The 13442-nt window shown below is 34.8% G+C and overlaps 1 protein-coding gene across 4 annotated transcripts in view; it reads right to left on the bottom strand.

The window, feature by feature from the left end:
• The window catches only part of USP8 (ubiquitin specific peptidase 8), a 50755-nt gene that overhangs the window by 11695 nt on the left and 25618 nt on the right, over nucleotides 1-13442 (bottom strand). For all 4 annotated transcript variants that reach the window (XM_072962453.1, XM_031672785.2, XM_072962456.1 and 1 more), the window contains 7 exons: nucleotides 11702-11846; nucleotides 11180-11400; nucleotides 8344-8928; nucleotides 3884-3961; nucleotides 3200-3462; nucleotides 1139-1351; nucleotides 496-706 (listed from right to left, as the gene is read on the bottom strand). In XM_072962453.1, coding sequence (XP_072818554.1) covers nucleotides 496-706; nucleotides 1139-1351; nucleotides 3200-3462; nucleotides 3884-3961; nucleotides 8344-8928; nucleotides 11180-11400; nucleotides 11702-11846 — 1716 coding nt within the window. The remainder of the gene's footprint in view (nucleotides 1-495; nucleotides 707-1138; nucleotides 1352-3199; nucleotides 3463-3883; nucleotides 3962-8343; nucleotides 8929-11179; nucleotides 11401-11701; nucleotides 11847-13442) is intronic.

Here is a 13442-nt window from a genome sequence, read left to right on the forward strand (position 1 = left end):
CACATCCTCACATACACATGTGTGTGCGTATGTGTGCATGTGTATATATGTTCGTTGGTAAGAAAAGTGATCCCAAAGGTATCTGAAAGAGCACAGCTTGGTCCTAAAAAGAAGCCACAGTATACAGACAACCTGGTTATTTATGTAGAGACAGATGCCTCAGTAACTTTTCACATGGCTCTTTTGGGCGCATGGGTCACACACACAGTATCTCCAACAACTATTTTTACAAATTTACAACAACCTTTACAAATTTCTCACCATAATACAACCTGTTAACATTTTAGTAAGTAAATATAAATTGTATATACTTCCTTTCAAATATTAAACCTATCAGATGTATTTTATAGTTCCATGCTATAGCACAAAGTCACTAGATTTGAATCAGTTAGCACTGAACAATCACCAAGTATAATTTAAAATTGCTATAAAAATGAGTACAGTGCTGAGCAGCCCTAAAGAGTCTTTGCAATTTAGAAATATCAAATTACTTACTTTATTAAGATCTTCATGGAGACCATCCATTAGGAACAGAAGCAGTTCTTGTGAATCTTGCTGGCTGTATCCCGCAAACTGGTCATTGATCTTCCCAATGGTGATTTTAAAGTCTTTCGGGCTGATATACCTATACTGTCCTGTCCACAGGGCTTTCATGATTATGCCGAATTCTTCCGCCACTTCACCTTTATGCCCCAACAAATTTGACCTTTGCAATTAAGAGTTACCAAAAAAAAGCAATAAAGGAAATTATATAAAGTCAAGTTACAGTGGGTTCTTGATATCAACCTTAAACTATTCACATGCTCTACCCTAAAGCACTTATTTACAGGTTTATTACCACATACACAACTGAAATCGTACTTTGATTATACCCTCCAGCTTGCTTCTTTAGGCTGCCAGCCCTGCACTGTCTCCTCTATCAACAGGCTCCAGTTTATGACAGTGAGGATCCGCCTTCTTGCATTGTTCCTTTACTGTATGTCCTTTACCAATTAGAGGAGGCTTTCCTCTCCATCGTTCTTAAGAACAAAGATATATTCCTCTTCCGTAATTTGACTTCTCTGGAGATGGGTGGTAAGTACATGTGATCAGATCACCCTTTTAATTTTATATTGCAAAAAGTATGAAATTTCTTTACCTGTTAATATCATCCTGATAACAGTTGCGGTTGAAATAATCAGCCAAATGTGGGGCATTACAGAGGCACTGTAGTATTGAGTTCATGTAACAAGTATTTCCTAAATTACGAAGTCCAGTGAGAGCTGGTCCAGATCCTCCAAAAACAGGATTGAGGTTCCGAATCTGAGAAGCAGAAAGCCTTGTGATCTCAGCCTTAGGGTAGCTTGTTGGCCTGAGGAAGACAAAATGTACAAGATATCTTAAGATGCTCAGCATCTGAAATTAAAGTTCATGCTACAAAGGGCAGCAAGCTCCAGCGCCTGTACCACGGGACACAGTAATCTCGCAAATAGGTATTAAGTTAGCTCATAAGGTTCTCAGTCTTATAGGACGTTTAGCATCTAGGTAACACTGGTTATATTCTGTGACCCTCCCATGAGACAAATAACTTTAACCTCCTATGTGGGTCCATGGTTCTTAAGGAAACCCTGAGATAGATTCTCTGGCTTCTCATGAACAGGTAGAGTCTTCTAGTAGAGAAGGCTCTTTCAAACTTCCTTAAATGATCCCAGGAAGTTTAGCATCACCAAATGTTGAATTCAACCAGAATGCCAAACAAGGAATAAACAAATATGTATATGTACATATTGCAGAGTAAATAGCAAGGAGGCAGAGGTTATCTGGGTACTACAACCTAAAGTCTAGAGCTGTGCTGACAAATACAGTAGTAACCACTAGCCACAGATGGCTATTTAAATTTAAAATAAAATTAAAACTTTAGCTCCTCAGTTACACTAGCCACAATTCAAAATCACCACCACCATACTAGACTGCACTGGACTGGAGGATGCCTCCAAGACTTCTGTTACTTAATGTATCTGATTCATATGTGGAACTGCTAGCACTGCTACAGTTAGGAGAAAACTCCTAACTGATGGCTCTTTCTTTCATGACTAATCTTAAGCATATTTCCAACCTCTGAAAGGAATCCTGAGAGCAAATTAAACTATTTTTCAATCAGCTTTTGTGTATAGATGGCTCCGGTGTATGCACTCATGTGCTCTTTCTCCGGTCAATACATAAATAAAAAAATACATAAACTGCATAAGCTATAGTTTTTAAAACTTTCAAATTAACCAACTTTAATAATGACTCAAGAAAATTAAATCTCACCAGTTTTAACAGTGAGCCCTAAAATCTGTGACTAGATTTACAGAATTTACAACAGCTCCTCTAGGTAAGTGCCCTCCTGGGCAGGGTAAGGTCTCAAGAGGAAAACATATTAACTACTTTTGGGGAAACCTGAAGGGGCCAAAAAGATAGCCTAGTTAGAATTCCTTAGCAATTAAGAGAGTGTATATTATAAATAGAAACATCCATTTATTTCCACTTCCATCTATCTCACATCCCCCAAAATTAATGATCAGAAGTGGTAGGCAGGCTTGAAAATTATCTTCTCATAACCCCAACAATCAAAGCCAGGATCATCAGAGTATTCAAAAAGGGGTAAAGTCAGGAATACATCTAAATGAGATACTGTTTGGGGAAAACTTAAATGAATCTATTGATCACTACTTGTGAACAGAGTAACAAATGCAATGAGGGAAAAGGGAAAAGAATAAGGATTAGAAGCAGATATACACTATAACGCTTATTATTTTAATACCATGTAAGTTTGCTCCGACATTACTGAGTTTTAAAAAAATTTGGAATTTGAGAGCTGCAGTAAGATACACTCAACAATCCTACAAATTATGGCCCTCAAAGGGAGACTCAGGGATCACAGGAGGTTTATGAAAAACTTTTAGGCAGTCTATGGCACCCTGCCTTAAACTGTAACAAGGTATACACTTTTATATCTACTTATAATACTCTGTGATATATTTAAGTTAGTACTTGGGAGAAATACCAAAGACATTTAATCCATTTATTTCTTTTTCTCTCTATAGAAAATAACAATGGCTGATACAGCCATCCACTGAAATTTCTGACTCCCTGACACTAATAAACTGATATATTTAGAGCAAAAGTTTTCAAACGTAGCAGATTATTTCAGTTTGAGGAGTTAGGATAAACTTACTTGTTTTCCCGATTAACTGTGGGAGTTACCGCTGGCTTCCTCTTCTCTTCCTCTTGAATGGCCTGGGTTATGTCTGGGGAGGAGTAGGAGCGCTTCAGTTTGGACGGTTCTCTATCCCGCTCAGCAGGAAGCTGTGGCTTGGCTTTATGAGTTGGAGGGGTGGAAGGAGGTGCAGATGAAGGAGCCATTTCCGGTGGATACATATGAACAGTGTTGGTGGGCGAATGATAATAACGAAAAGTTCCAGTGATAGGGTCAAGGAACTTTAGATGGAGGAGGGAGAAAACATAAGTCAAAATTCAATGAACATTAAGTGAACCAAAAAAATCACTCAAAAGTATTCCATTGCTAAATTTACTTTTGGATTAAAAGAATCTGAATAAGATGGTGATAATTACTTCTATAAATAAACTTTCAAAGAATTTTAGGTTTTAAAATGATACACTATTTCTAAATGACAAATGTCAGGATGCTATTATATATATTGTAGCCAGCATCCCAGATTGGATATTGAGAAACCTAACCCTGCTGTAATTAGAGAAATGAACTATGTTTTCTATAATGAAGAAATTCTGCATTAGAGAGATGTAGAATAAACAAATAAATGTGTGTGTGTGTGTGTGTGTTTTTTTTTTTTTAAACAGGGACTAAGTTACTTATTTCTGTGCTAATTTTGAGTTTTACCTTGGCCCAGCCTGAAGGCAGTCCTGGTACGATCCTCCCCATTTCTTCACTTCGCGCTCTTGTTAAAGGCTCTCGAGTCTAGAAAAACAAACAAAATAAAAAAGATTTTTAAATTAAATTTTGCCATATACAGTGTAAGTTACTTGTACCAAAGAACCAAAAAGCCTGTGTTGGCTGCCCTTAATATTTTTTTAAAACAAATTCAAAGATAAAGAATTATATGCTTTCTCAAGCCTAATGTTACCACAGCAAGGGGAAGGTATGTGTGTGCACAAGCCTATGACGGTGGTTTTTTAAAGTTCTTCTGGAAAAACAAAAACACAAAGATAATTCCACTTTAGGTGTCAACCCCAAAGAAATGAAAACATATTTTCAAACAAAGACTTGAATGCAAACGTTCATAGCAGCGTTACTCATAACAGCCCCAAAGCAGAAGCAATCTAATGTCCATCAAATATGGTATAACCACACAAGGGAACACTACTCAGCAACAAAAGGAAACTACTGATCCATGGTACAATATGCATGAGCCTCAAAACAGTACGCTAGGTGAATGAAGACACATGCAAGAGACCGTATATATGTATATGATGCCTAGAGGAGGCAAATCTATGGAGACAAAAATTAGATTCATGGTTGCCTGAAGCTTGAAGGTAGTAATGGGGAGTGACTACTAACTGGCACAGAGATCTTTTCGGTGTGATGGAAATGTTCTAAAATTGGATTGAGTCAAAACTGTTTTGTAACTCTGAACTGAACTGTACACGAAAAAAGGGTGAATTTTATGGTATGCAAATTATACCTCAATAAAGCTCTTAAACAAAAACAAAGGCAAAGATGTTTCTGTAAAAGGCCTAAATATTTAAAAAAACTGTGATGAAATGCCACTTTGTGGCATTACGTATATTCACACCACAGTGCAGCCAATCCCTAGAACTCTCTTCATCTTGCAAAACTAAAATTCTGTACCCATTTAAACAACAATTCCCCACTCCTCCCATCCCCAAGTTCCTGGCAATTACCACTCTATTTCCTGCCTCTCTGAATTTGACTAGTCTAGGTACTCTATATAAATGAAATCACAGAGTATTTCTTCTCTTGTTACTGGCCTATTTCACTTAGCATATCCTCAAGGTTCATCCATGTCAGAATTTCCTTTCTAAAGGCTGACTAATATTCCATTGTATGTACATACCACATCTTTTATATATTCCTCTGCTGATGGATACTTGGGTTGTTTCCATCTCGTGCCTATTATGAATAATACTCTATAAAAATGGGTGTATAAATATCTTCTTGAGAACCTGCTTTCAATTCTTTTGGATATACGTCCAGAAGTAGAACTGCTGGACACACAGTAAGGCTTAAGTATCTTTTAATTCCATAAAATAAATAGAATATAGTGTTGTACTTTAAATAGGAAGAAAGCATCTATGCCCTTTAGCATATATAAATAGATCAATCAAGTAAAAATAAAGAAAAAGCTATCAAAGATAGCGAAGATTCCCACAGAGAGTAGTTCTGAAGACAGAAGATGATGATACAGCAGAGATAACCACATGATTATAATCCATGTTTGTTTGGTCTTTTTTTCCCCAACCCAGTGAACTACTGCTTACTTTGTTTCTTTCAGTGTCTTCTGTATTGTTTCTAAAAGTTCCAGTCTTTAGAATTCCACTTTCTGGCTGTCCTTTAATCTTAACAGGCTGTGAAATGACTAAAATCAAAGTAAAACAAAACTTCAACTTTACCCCAGTATAAACCTACCTATCACTTGCTAATGCAAGCAAGTCCATCAGACTGAAAATGTAAAAAGAGAAAAAAATGAGGGCTTTGGAAGTTTTTTTTAAAATTTTATTGTCAAATTAGATAGTTTTTAATTAAAGGTGGCAGGGCCCATGTGGGATTTCCTAACACTAAAGGTAAAGAACTAAGAAACTTTGATGAATCATGAGGGGAAAAAAGATGCAAATCACAGTGGATTATGAAGCATTCATTCATAAACTACAGTGAAGTATAAGATGTCGGTCATTACTGTGTACTGACCATAGCCTTTTGTGAGCACTATCCTTTTACATAACTCTTATGATTTTGGTTACCTTGAAAGTGGTCATCCTTTAAAAACATTAATGTATTATGAAAGAGATTATAGAATTTCATACAGAACAATATTCAAAAGGGCAAAATCCATCTTACATCCTCTTGGAACTTAGTTTTTTTTAAAATTCACTTTAATTTTACAGATTATTTTAGAAACAAGAATAAAGTAGAAATTTTTAAATCTGTGATAATTTAAATAAAATTTATTCCAGAATAAATTACACAGTTTGCCAACTTTTAAAAGGACTATACAATAAATGCAACCTTAACTATTCTTCACGTATTACATTATAGGAAACATAAAAAACTACACATGATCACCTCAGGGCTGTTTAGACTTGTAGGGCTATTTGGCTTCTATAATACTAAATGACCCTAGATATATGAATGCTTAAAGTTCTTAAGACTGCCTGCCTCTAAGTGTATCAAGATAGAAAGTGGCTTTGGAATCTCAGTGCATATGTGATTCATCTGCAAATTACTTAATCTCTAAACTTCAATTTCATTTGTAAATTGAATACTTCATGGAGCTGTCATTAGGAGGAATAAGTAAGATAATGTAGAAAACAATCTGGTATGTAGTAGCTACATAATGAATAATATTTAAATTGTAAGAGCTCTTAAGTTCTGATTCTATGAATATAAAGTTATATATGAATATAAAGAGAATTTTAGAACATGGGCTTCATTTCCCTAACCCGGAGTGTTTAGAAGGTTTTTGCATGTGAGCTTTATCTTTGATAACTGAAGTTACCAGATAAGTGTTCCCTGGATAAATGTGGCATTAGTGTGAATTGTTAATTTCTTGTGTATGCCAGAATTGCTACCTGAGAGATACCAAAATTAACATTCAATAAAGATGGCATTTCATCTTCCATCAGAATTCGCATTTACACCACCAAAAATATACTTCCATTTACATGAAATGTAAAAAGGGTTATAGCTGTTCTTGCTATTATAAAAACTTACTTATCTGCAGATGACATACTACACACAGAAAATCCTGAAGACGCCACCAAAGATGAACGCAACAATTGAATCACTATGCTGTGTAACAGGAACTAACATAGTGTTGTAGATCAGTTATACTTCAAAAACAAACAAACTCAGAAAAAGAGACCAGATTTGTGGTTACCAGAGGTGGGAGGTAGGGGAAGGGGAAACTGGATGAAGGCAGTCAAAACGTACAAACTTCCAGTTATAAGTACTAGGAATGTAATGTACAACACGACTAATATAATTAACACTACTGTATATTATATACTGTTGTTAAGAAAGTAAATCCTAAGAGTTCTCATCATACACACAGAATGTTTCTATTTCTTTAATTCTGTATCATTTGAGATGATGGATGTTCATTAAACTTATTGTGATAATTATTTCATGACGTATGTAAGTCAAATCATTATGCTGTACATCTTAAACTTACACAGTACTGTATGTCAATTATATCTCAATAAAACCGGAAGAAAAAAAATATGGTAGACTAAAAAAAACACTAAAAGACATATTTAGTGTTCAAAAGGGAAAGGCAATTCTTAATTTGCATAAGAGACCCAAAAAACCATGAAAAGTATGCATGGTGTTATTAGGTTAAAAAAGAATAACAACAAAAAAATCTCCAAAATTATGTGAGTAAATGTTGGGGAATAGCCAAGGGCAGTATTAATGGTGTTACTGCCAATATTATTGATTAGATGAATCTACAAACAAAATGACATAGACCTGACCAAAAAAAATCATTATACACAAAGATAAATGTTGGTTCATTTAGATGTCACTGATTTTGGACATATTTTAAGCAGATACAAACCCTATCACATAAATATCTGAAAAAAAGACTTCCCTGATCCCTAAGACCAGCCAATAAACCTAATTCCTCCATTCTAGGATCAGAGGATTGTATTTCATTCTCATCTTTTGATGATCAAACATGAAGCATAAAAATGAAAATGTTGGGGGAGGGTATAGCTCAACTGGTAGAGCACATGCTTAGCATGCACAAGGTCCTGGGTTCGATCCCCAGTATCTCCTCTAAAAATAAATAAACCTAATTACCTCCTCCCCTCAAAGTTAAAAAAAAAATACAATAAGTAAAATATTTTTTAAAAAATGAAGAATGTAGCTATTTATCTCAATTATCAAAAACATATTGCATTTGCATAAACACAAAAAGCACTTTTATTTCCAACCAAAGAAGAGTAGGTAAGCCAATGTAGGTGGATCAGTACAAATCTAGGTATCACCTCCTAGAAACTACTTAAAATGTCTGCCCTGTTTATGGAATGCTACTGGTGTCATCTTTTTATATACATCTTATTACACTTCATTGGCAATGTATACTGTTTGTTTCTGCTTACCTTGCCTGAACTCGAGTCGCCTGCCACAGAGGCGGAGGGCACATCTCCCGTTGACTTTTTCTGCGCTTCTAGGTTTGGACACCTTTTCCCCTTATCTTCCACAGATTTCTTGGCATCAGCAGTTTCTTGTTCACTCTTACTTTGTCTTTTTACTCCTGTTAGTTCTCTGCCCCTCTCTGCTGAGATTTCTCTATCTTCTTTCTTGGCCTGTTCACTTTCTCTCTTTTCTATTTGTTCTTTTGCTTTTTGTTGCTTCTCTGTGATTTCATTTTCTTCAGCTTCCTGTTTCTTTCTGTCTTTTTGTTCTTGTTCTTCCCTCCTCAGTTTCTCTTTCTGTTCCTCTTGCTGTCTTTCTCTAAGTTCTTTCTCCTTTTTGTTTTTTTCCATGAGAAGAGCAGTTTCTGCATGAATACGAGCTTTTTCTTCATCTGTTAACATGGCAGTTGGAGGGGGAAATACTGGCTTTGTGGATCGATCAGGAACAACTTTTCCATTCTGAGGAGGCTGTTGCTCCTGATCTGTACTTTCAGATTTTACTCTATGATCTTCAGGCAGTTTGATGGCTGGTTTTTTAGTACGATCAATCTATATCAACAAAAACAGCGAAAAACATACTTTTGTCAAAATCCAGGAATGTAGTGTCAGTTTTTGATATCAAGTTGTGATAAAAGATCCATTACTTTGTGGAGACAACATCTGCCAAAACATTGTAAATTATCCAATGTCAAGACTTCTCATAAGGCACTTTTGGCATCTACTTCCTCTTGATTCCACCCACACTTGCAATGTTCCTGCTGTGTTCTGTATATGAATTCATTCCAAAACATAAAACCTGGACCTGGTCATACCTAGACTAAAGCTGCAGTTCCACATACCCAATTGCCTACTCAGAATCTCCATGTGAGTGTCTCACATATACCCACAAACCTAATATGGCCAAAATTGAATTCATGATTTCCTCCCACTAACAAGGTCTTTATCTCATGGATGTAACCACTATGCAAACAGTTGCTCAAACCAGAAAACTGAGAGTTTCATGTTTCAAATTTCTCTCTCCACACTGTTATCAGAGTAATCATTTTAAAACATAAATCTGACCACCAACCTAAAACCTAATTTTAAATAGCTACTCACTGTACTTCGATTACATCTAAAATCCTTGCCATGCCTGTATGGCCATGTGGACTCACCTCTGCCTCTCTCCAATCTTACCTCATACTGTTTCATATACCAACCATACTTGCCCCCCACCCCCTGCTTTAATTCTTCAAATATAACCTTGCTCCTTCCTGACTCAGGCCTTTCTACCAGCTGTTCATCTAGGTAATGCCCACCACCACATTAGGTCTTGGCTTAAATATCTCTCCCTTAGAAAAAAAGACTTCCCTGATTCCTAAGACTAACCAAGTCCCCTGATAAATGCTCTCATATCCTATTCTTTTCCCTCACAGTACTTACTGGGATTCTAGTTAAGTAACTATAATTGCTGGTTTAAAATCTTTCTTCCTTCCTAGCATATAAGCTTCAGGAGAGTAGAGACAGTGCCTGATAGTAAGTAAATGTTGCAGAGAAAGTGAATAAAATATTCCATAACAACTTTCATAAGAGATAAGACATTAATTACAAGTTGAGGAATTACCTCAATTTAACAGCATACCAACCCTACAAAATTGTTAGAAGCAACCCTAACATCATTTCTTGGGAATACAGTTTACTGAAACAAAAATAAGAATATCTGCCAGTAACAACATCTTCCATGAAGACCTTCCTGATGATACCCTCCTTCAGTCAGAATTTCTCTCCTTGCTCCGTGCTCCAGTGACTATTAAGAACAATTATGATATTCTGCCTTATGCTATGGCTGATATTGTATAAGTCTCTCCTTCTAAACAACAGACAGAATCCAGGGCTTAATCATATCTGTAAACCTTCATGTCTTCTTTCATACAGGAAATCCTCAAAATATGTTTTATAAATTGCATATACTGCAGAAAGTCACAAAGGGATTTGAATTCAAATAACATGATTAAGTTGAAAGGAAGTGCAGTATCATAAGCTCTTTTTTGAATTTCTTAACTTCACATTTTAAGAAAATTTTATTCAAATACTATTTAGTCTTAAGATTTAATCTGAAATATTAAAAGCAGACCTTAAAAAAAAGGAAGAAATGAACCACCTCATTTTATAACAAAACAATGACTAAATTTTCTAATCACAACCCACTTTAAATGTGAAATACTGTTTAAATATAGCTGAAGAAAAAAACTAAAAATAAATGCTAAAAAATCTTACTGGAAAATGCATAGGAGAGAATTAGTTAACATTTCTTTAAGTAGACTCTAATGAAGAGAAAGATGCTGTATTTTTTATTGTAACATCTTAGTTATTTGAACTCTTTAAAATAATTAAGACATGCCTGTTATGTAAGTGTCAAATTCTAAGGAAATGGAACTAGAGTACTGTTTCAAAACCAAAATATATACCATCTCAGCCAAACTATTTGGGAAAATACTATGAATTAAATTATAATTAAAAAAAGCCTGGAAGTTCACCATGGTAATACTGTCTTTCATTAGTACTGCCTGTACTAAATGGACCCAGCTGGATATAAAATTCTTTGAATTCTCTCTTCTAATACTGCTGAGGCAGTAAGACTGAATTACAACGAAAATTTTTTATGGCAATAAAGATACCAAAACCTACAGCTATTTCTCAATATTTATCTTTCGAAAGTATTGAAATTGTATATATTCTACATACATATTTCTGTATTATATACTTAATACAATATTAAAAGAAAAGAGCCAATGAAGTTAAAAGGAAATCAGGAACATACCTGTGGAACATTCTTTATAATAGGCACTGGATGAATTACAGGTGAAACATCAGATTTAGAAGCAGCAATTGGTTCAGCTGGGGCTGATATATTCAGCGGTCCCATTCTCTCATCTTGACTGTTTACCAGCTCTATATTTTCATTGACTTCTACAGGAGGTGGCATCTGGGCAGCAGGTTTAGAAGGAACGGATTCTTCCAGTGAAGGGTAAGTAAAATCCACTAAAATCCCCAAAAGAATAATAATATTTTTGAAAGAACAGCCAATCCCATAAATAGTACTTAACATCTCATGCATGCTATATGTGATAGTTAAACGTAAACAAAGAGGTGACAACCACCACAGTTGTAAAGAATGAAACATTAATTTCCAGGCTGTGGACATCTTGTATTTTTTATGCCTGAAAACAAACTACTATCTAATAGAACAAACGCACACATCAAGAACATTACCCTGAGAACATAAATAATTTAAAGTTTATTTTACCGAAGCAATTTTAAACAAAAAATTTCACATACATACATGAGATAGACACCTCTTCATTCTTGCCTCGTGGGGGTGGAGTGACTTTGGCATTTGTTGTGTACTGTGGATAACAAAGAAGCCAGTTTTCATAGCCTCCTTCTAAAACCAAAGGCTCATTGCGCAGGACAGTTTTACTTTCCCACTATAAAATAAGGAAACAATGTGTTTAATGTGGCAGCAGTCTCTTAACAGATAAACACACAACAAACCTGGATTTTAAAACTGCTCTTAGATTCATCTTGTAAATGATGAAAAAAATGAGAGCTGAATTCAAAATTCAGCACTAAATGAAATAAATGGATAGATCAAGTTTTTAAAACCACACAAATAATCTATGATTTTAGAAGAAAAGTAAGAAAATAAGTAAACATACAACAAAAATAACCTATAATCTCATCAGATACTACTTAAACATTTTAGAGTTTATTATTACAGTTTTCTATGTAGATACACACTTTAACTTTCATTTTTATAAAATAATGAAACTTATGATGCTGCTTTTCTCTTGTATGAACATTAATAAAGAGCTATATCATCCTTTGTAATGACCAGATAATACTCTATTTTATATACACACATATACACACCCCAAAAGTAAACCAATCATTTGTTTGGTTATTGTTATTTTCTGATTTAATTATAAGCAATGCTGAGATAAACACTAAAGATCCTTATACGTGTACACATCCAATGAACTCCCATTAGGGAAAATCCCCAGAAGTGGAATTGCTGAGCCAAGGGTCATGAACATTTTAAGGCTTTTAACATATACTGCTAATCTTTGAAATGATCTTATAAAATTTGTCTGTATATTTCTGTAAAACAATTTCCGAGGAATAGAACTGTTGGTTTAAAAGTTTGGTAGACGCCACCAAATTGCCCTTCAAAAAGACAATACTGATTTACACACTTACTGAGAGTGTATGAGAATGGCCATTATAAGTCTTTATAATTCTTACCAAACTGGTGGACATAAAATGGGTTGTTTCAATTAGCATTTATTAGTGAAGCTGAACATCTTTTAATATGTTTATTAACCCTTTATAGTCCATGACTTAACTAATCTCATCTTTTGCCCATTTTTCTATAGTTTGCTATTTTGTTAGTAAAAAGGAAATGTACTTTGGATATTAAGGAAAATAGGTCTTTGTCATATTTGTTACAAGTATTTTTCCTAACTGACTTTTACTTAATTTGTGGTGCTTTAAACATAGTCAAATATATTAGCCTCTTGGTATAGGATCAAGATAATAAAACCACCTATCAATGCTTTTTCCTAGCAGTTCATTGTTTCAATCAACATATTTATATCTTTTACCCATTTGGAATCCAACATGGTCTAAGAAATGAGGTAGGGATTCCCGTTCTCTTACTTAATGGCTAGCCAGCTGTCCCCAGATCAGTCATTTCAATCCATCTCTTCCTTACTGATCTGTTACGTCAGCTTTATCATACATTAAAATTTCATGTATCTTAGTTTGAACTTTATAAAACTGCCAATTTTTTAGGTCAAAACTAGTTGGCCAATTGACCCTCCTACTAGTAGAATGAGTTTTATTCTTACCATATGTTCACCAGCATTCAGTGCTATCACTGTTTAATAATTTAACAAATTAAACTATTATTTTTATCTTTGTTAATTTTATCATGAAAGTGGCATTTACTATTTCAATCTGCATGTCTCTGATTACTAGTCAAATTGACATTTTTGTGCTGTCACTTGCATAGCCTCTTCTGT

This window comes from Vicugna pacos, chromosome 6 (assembly GCF_048564905.1).
Source record: "Vicugna pacos chromosome 6, VicPac4, whole genome shotgun sequence".
Taxonomy (NCBI): domain Eukaryota; kingdom Metazoa; phylum Chordata; class Mammalia; order Artiodactyla; family Camelidae; genus Vicugna; species Vicugna pacos.